Source organism: Malaya genurostris, chromosome 1 (genome assembly GCF_030247185.1).
Source record: "Malaya genurostris strain Urasoe2022 chromosome 1, Malgen_1.1, whole genome shotgun sequence".
NCBI classification, from domain to species: Eukaryota; Metazoa; Arthropoda; class Insecta; order Diptera; family Culicidae; genus Malaya; species Malaya genurostris.
Genome location: NC_080570.1, coordinates 64130382 through 64137009, shown reverse-complemented (window position 1 = coordinate 64137009; position 6628 = coordinate 64130382). Strand labels below are relative to the sequence as shown.

General features: G+C 31.5%; 1 protein-coding gene across 2 annotated transcripts; it reads right to left on the bottom strand.

Annotated features, from left to right (window-relative positions):
* Positions 1 to 3837: 3837 nt before the first annotated feature.
* LOC131440289 (uncharacterized) lies at positions 3838 to 6369 on the bottom strand. Of its 2 annotated transcripts, XM_058611420.1 has the most exons (6): positions 6020 to 6369; positions 5828 to 5959; positions 5430 to 5690; positions 5013 to 5348; positions 4800 to 4962; positions 3838 to 4525 (listed from the first exon to the last, which is right to left on the bottom strand). In XM_058611420.1, the coding sequence occupies exons 1-6, from the start codon at positions 6332 to 6334 to the stop codon at positions 4053 to 4055; spliced, it is 1680 nt and encodes a 559-aa protein (XP_058467403.1). In that variant the 5' UTR covers positions 6335 to 6369; the 3' UTR covers positions 3838 to 4052. The 2 variants fall into 2 exon arrangements, with proteins under 2 accessions (XP_058467403.1, XP_058467404.1); XM_058611421.1 differs by lacking the exon at positions 6020 to 6369 and having other exon boundaries at positions 5828 to 5978.
* Positions 6370 to 6628: the final 259 nt, after the last annotated feature.

Sequence of the window (6628 nt, the reverse complement as noted above, 5' to 3'; positions counted from 1 at the left end):
ATAGCGAAAACTACAATGTAAATAAAGATTCGGTCATGGTTAGCCTAACCACATCAATCGTATTAGTTATTCATACAATATACTGTTCAATATTACTATTCTAGAGCCGATACCATTTATAGTAAACGTGAACTTGACTATTGTTGAAATCATCTGATTTAATAGTCGGCTGAAAACCACTATACTCGCATGGTCAGGTTGGCCCTCTATATAGTAACTGTTACCATAATATTTTTCTTAACTGTTACTATATAGAGGGGGGTCATTTTTCTTACTGTTACCATAATATTTTTTTACATGTACGAAATTTTCTGCCAAATTGTATCTTTATGTGACAATAACAGTACACCCGTTCATTGACAATTTGTATAGTCAGCACAAATGTAATACATAGTAGGTTGAAAAACACTATACGATAATGTGCTTACTACATAAATTCTGTTGATATGGACTATATGAATAGTGTTTTCAAACTTCATAATCGCCTTTAAAACCATGTATCTATTTATGGTAACATTATTATGTTGTGAACATATTTACTAGTAGCAATAACTATTTCGCTTCTCATATATATCAAGGCTCGAGAGCAATTTCACCTTACTAGAAATTGTCATTTTAACTATTTGTTCTTATATTTGAGATGACTACCATTGTCAGGATGACCATGCCAGAAAAGTCATAAATACAAATAGTTTAGTCAAGTCGTAATCTTTGTTGTCTAGTAATTTATACAATACAAATGGTGAATATTATATATCGATATATAGTTATATATCATGATGGTTGACAAGTTTTAAGCGTATAGTTGAAATGACAATAAAAAACAGGTTACGGTTACTATGGTTCTTTTCTTAGTGTAGATTTAGTGTAATACCCAATAGCGGCCCTTACACGAGCATTAAAATGTCATTTTAAATGATGACTAACAAATGATGTAATTCAAATTTGTTAGAAATTTCGTCATTAGTGCACCACTACACGTTCATTAAAATGACATTTTTTTTTACTAATGACATTTTTAATGACTCGTGTAAGGGCCGCTAATGGAAAGCAGACTGGTAAAATAAAAATAGTGAATCAATGCAAAATCTGGCAACACCAGTTTTCAGACAGTTCATAATGGGCAGTAGAAAGAATGATACACGGACGCAAAAAAGCTATTGAAATCTATAAGAAACCCTTATGATATTTCGCTACAAGTTTTCCATATGGAAATCATAAGTCAAACTTATGATCTTCAGAGAAAAAAATTACATTGACCTACTTATGAATTTCATAAATCATACCTATGAAGTTCGTAAGGTAGACTTATGATTAATGTAGAAATGCAGATATGAATGTAATAAGTTGTTTATAAATTTCATAACCCCTACTTATGAAATTCATCGCTACTTTCTTATATTTTTCATGATGATTACTGCTGATTTCCATGGTGAATATGTATGAATATATATACATATATATATATATATATATATATATATATATATATATATATATATATATATATATATATATATATATATATATATATATATATATATATATATATATATATATAACAAAAAAATCTAAAAACTTCGATAACACATTGTTTATTTGTTTACAAAAAAGCACCTTCCTACTATAAAAAATCTTCATTTGGTCTAAATAGATAACGATCCCCTATTTCGTGGATAGCAAATGATGAACCGATAACTTCTACCATATCAATGACACACATTGTATCAAGTCTTTCTGTTGCTTCATATGCTAAAAAATTGTCGTCATACTCTCCTAATTCCCATTTGCTACATACTGCGTACACTTTGTCAACATTTTTAAGAAACTCTTCTATTTCGAGAAGTTTAAATGAGTCTGATTGTTTAAATGTAGTGATAAAATGACCTGTTTTGAATAGAGAACCTTTGAACATAAACGATTGTCTAAACAAAACCATGCTTTCTACTTCGAATGGGTATTCATGAAGAATTTTTGAATAGTAAGGTCGTGACATTAAAAAGCCAACTGTCCATTGTTGTTCATCAATTAAATTAAAAAAACTTTTATTATATAAATCGTGGCTGAATTGCAAACAAGATTTCATGCTTAACGTATATGCAATATTCAAGCGTGAAGACATAACATGAGCATATTCTTTATATCCTTGATGCTTAGCTTCATTCCTAAAACACATCATTTTATCAATTGGTCCACTTTTTGTTATTATATTAGGATAATGAACAAGAAAATGTTGCTTGGGCTTAAGAGTATCTTCGAACAGTATTTGATATAAATAGTGATGAGATTCTATCAGGTTTCTTAGTATTTTTAAGTCGTCGTTTGAAAATGTGTTTTGAAGAATCAAATCAACAGTTTTGATAAGGACTTTGCAAAATGTCCATACGGGATCGTCTCGTGGTACGTATGGTCCTACGATAAAAGTAAAATTTCTACAAAACGCTTTCATTTCTGACGCGGTCATTCTTCCTTTAATTACTCTTTTCTGTTTTTTTGTGTTATATGTCTCTTCAAAATCAGGTATGCGTCGCAAGCTTACATCTGTTGACATCTTTCCTATAAATTTTACTCTGGTGTTCAATATTGATCTGCTGAAAAATTTTTTTTCGTATATAAAATAATTAAGTGCGGAAAGTAAACCGTATTTGCAGATTCCATTACTGAATAAATCATGCATTCCATCAACACTGGGATTATCGATTACATGGAAAGATGTTAGCTGATTGAACGCGGAGTCTCCGACAATACCCGTTTCCGAATGATTTCCAACAGAAACATCCGCTTCATAATTCGCAATATTACGCAAAAAACTCTGATACTCTAAATTATCCTTTTGTAGATCTTTTCTATGTCTACAACAAAAGCGACAATAATAATTGGCGTTAAATCCACTTGACAACAGTAAAAATGTGTGAACTCCCAGGTTATCACCTTGGATTAAACATAAAATGAATCGGACTTTCACAAATTTGGAATTTAATTTAAATATTATTCCGTCTTCTTCTAGTTTTTTAAACGGAACCAGTAATTGTTCTACTAATTTGTTAACACCTGACATATTTATTGCAATTTTTCTTATAAAACCTGCAACTAATATGTTGCAAAGCTTAGATCTAAACGCGTCAGGAATAGTCGGAAAACTGTAGTAAATTCCACATACAGAATCTATTTTGCTATGAGAACTTTGAGCATCGTTGACTTCAAATTCATCAGCGTACAGCCAAATGGGTAAAATATAGTTATTTTCATTTTGTTCATATATTGCTTTTGTTCGCTTCCAAACTTTTGCGTTGACGAAATGGGAGATTTTATTGGATTTTTCCAGATGGTTAGTATGTTGAAGAGTCTCCTTGAGAACCTCAGCGGTTTCAAAAAATGATTTTACTTGAAAACCTATCGGGTTTAAAACCAAACACGAAGTTCTACCGCTCTCGTTACTTGAGACGTTTACCGAATTGTGTTCTAAAACGTAAATAGTTGGCTTTTCAAAAATACTCAATGTTTTCAAATGCGACAAAAATTTAAAATCAGTATCAATAAAGTGAAACGCGTTTTTAAATTGTGCTAGGTACTTATTCAATTCATATTGTGTATCTAGATGATCCATTTTAATGTTATCAAGCTTTTCCGCAAACAGTGCACAAATGTTTTTGGTAGCCTTCTGAATATCTCTCACGTCTTGTCTAGTAAAATTACTTTTTCTATGCATATCTAAAGTAAATCGCACAGCTGATTGTTGAATTGATATCAAATTTTTTTCAAGTGTAATGTCTTTATTAGTGACTGTCTCTAGCTTCAATAATTTGGGTAATACGTCGTTTTCAAATGATTCACTAGTTTCATTTTGCTGTTCTTGCACCACTGTATCAATGATTTCCGAACGAGATGTATGGTTCATAACGTGTCTTTTAAAATTAGGAAATTTCGTAAAAATTTGAATGCAATTAAGCAAAGGACATTTGAAATAGTTATTTTCAGGAAGTTTATGCACATTTTCAGTGTGCTTCAAATGTAAAACTAGCGAACAAGAATTATAATCGCAACCAGGTACGTTACACGGAATTGTTGTTGTTGTCATTTTTCAAGAAATCGGCTAATTTGATTACAGATAAATAGCTACCATGCGGTGGATCTAATCCATACACGAATTTCTCTATGAAATTCCAAACCAATTTGGAAAGGCTCGAGACCGGTAAACCTAGCACTATCTGTAGCTTCAATTGTACGTCAAGCCCACGCTTAATAGTAGGCAACTCATACTCGAGGTTTTTGTAAATAACGTAGCATTGCCCCGTAACGGTTTCCAAAGATTCACCTATTACTACCAATTTTGGAGAAGCAGGTAGCTTTAGATTCTCCAATATTTGCAGTGTATCATGGAGTTTTGTTCGGCCTGAATCTCTGCTATTAGCCAACAGGAAAGTATCCGATTGTGCAACCGATATTGTTGGTTTGAATCCCTTTGATGCCTTAACAGGAATAAGCACTGTACTCAAAGCATGGAGAAGATGAAGCAAACGTATGTCTGTAAAATATAAATGTGGAAGAATACTAGCATTACATAAATTGATGAATATACGAGAAAAAGTAATATATATATATATATATATATATATATATATATATATATATATATATATATATATATATATATATATATATATATATATATATATATATATATATATATATATATACAAATATATATATATATATATATATATATATATATATATATATATATATATATATATATATAAATATTTAACAACATTATATAATTCGTTACAGTTTCTTACCGGAAGAATAACTGGCATCTCTTAAACCTTGCAACAAGCGCTTTGACGATGGATCTTTTGCATTCTTATTCACATACTGTGCAACTGGCTCGAAAATAGTATCCCACTTTTTAAAACATTCACTTGGATCACCCAAACCAAGGTTTCGATAATCAATGTCCAACTAAAAGTAATCGTTTTATTTTTGTAATGATTGTCTTAGATTCTGTTTACCAATTGATATCCGAACTCTTCTTGCAATTGCGGGTATTCGTTGATCAGCTGCTGCACGCGATTAGATTGCTTCAAATATTGCTTCCTCGCTCTGAAACTAATTTCCCACAGTGTGAGTACGGTTGACCAAGGAGAAATGTTTTGGTTGAGCCACTGCACTGCGCTTTCCTCTTCCGTAGTCAACTCTAGAGACTTTGAATCATCTTCAATTATGGAAGCAATATGTGCAGCTTCTTTATTGGCTCTTTGACGTTCGGACTGCTTTATATAATTGATTCGGCTAAACAGCTTCCCACCTGGGTTCGATCGTCCTGCTTTCGGCAAGTAATAGGTTTCCTGGAATTAAAATGTTACTTGATATTTTCATAAATATTTCTTTTCAATTAATAATGAACATGATATTATCATCACGGGTACCTTTGACTCTTTAGGAAATACACAAATAATCACGTCGCTGAGATCATTAATTATTTCTGCTGTTGTTTTGCGTCCTAAGGATAAATGAAATTGTGCAACTGTGTTCACAACTAGTTTTTGGCCAGCATCGGAAAGCTTATGCGTTGTAGCGTGTTTTAATATTTGTTTGCCATAGTCGGTTTGTTCTAAAAGAACGCGCAGATGGGATGGTGACAAAAGGGTAAGCTTTTTTTTTGAGGTTCCGACTCTGTGCTCTATCTTCTGAAAGAATACATTAGAATGCTGTTTTTAGAAATGAACAGTAAAAGATTTAAATATCAGGAATAAGATTTCAAAACTGTGTGATTCTTTAGAAATCATAATACATTTCATAATAGAATTCATTGTATTCTAATTACCTCGATATCAGCATCAATACAATCAATGACCTCTACAGTTCCAAACGAAATATTTAAGTCGTGAGGAGACGAGTCCGGAGATTCCAATTTCTGGATGTTATTTTCCTCAACAAAAGCAATATATTCTAATTGCTGTGTCATGCATAGACAAAGTATTACTATCATTAAATAAAATAATGAATAAAGACTTACATTTCTTTTCCTCCAGTCCGCAATCCAATTCCAAACGATTTGTGGAAGAACGGAATATTTTGAAGCCAACGAATATATTTCTTTTTCTCTGCAGTCGATCAACTCTCTCAATTGTAATTTTGAATTTTTAAAAAGTAATTTGCACGCTTCAGATGGTGCGCTTTCCACAAAGTCTTGAAGCAAAATGTGCTCGTTTAAAACAACGGTGTCTTCGTTTTCCATTTTTACGACTTGACTGCTTTTATAAGGAATAATTATGATATTTTCACAAAGTAGACTGTTATAAATATCATAAGTTGTGTTTGAGGAATGCATATGTCATTGATATGAATTTCATAAGTCATGCTTATGAAGTTCATATGTGTGCTTACTGAATGCATAAGTCTTCAATGAAATCAAAATTGTGCTGGTTCATAAGTCACAACTTATGAAATTATTAAGTTTTTTTTCCTCGGTGTATATCCAAAAAAGTTTGGGAACCACTGGTGTAGATCGACATTCAACATTTTTTTCGGATAATCAAAAGTAGTCATTGTAATTGTTTGCATTGTAATTTATTTAACAAAAATATCAGTAATTATTCAACTAAAAAGCTCAGTAAATCGATGC

Bases quoted from the DNA above. Each gene is read 5' to 3' on its own strand.
- LOC131440289 (XM_058611420.1), bottom strand. From the start codon at position 6,334: ATGCATTCCTCAAACACAACTTATGATATTTATAACAGTCTACTTTGT. The intron at 5,691-5,827 runs GTAATTAGAATA...GTATTCTTTCAG, and splicing joins GTATTGATGCTGATATCGAG to AAGATAGAGCACAGAGTCGG. The intron at 4,963-5,012 runs GTAAACAGAATC...GATTACTTTTAG, and splicing joins AAGAGTTCGGATATCAATTG to TTGGACATTGATTATCGAAA.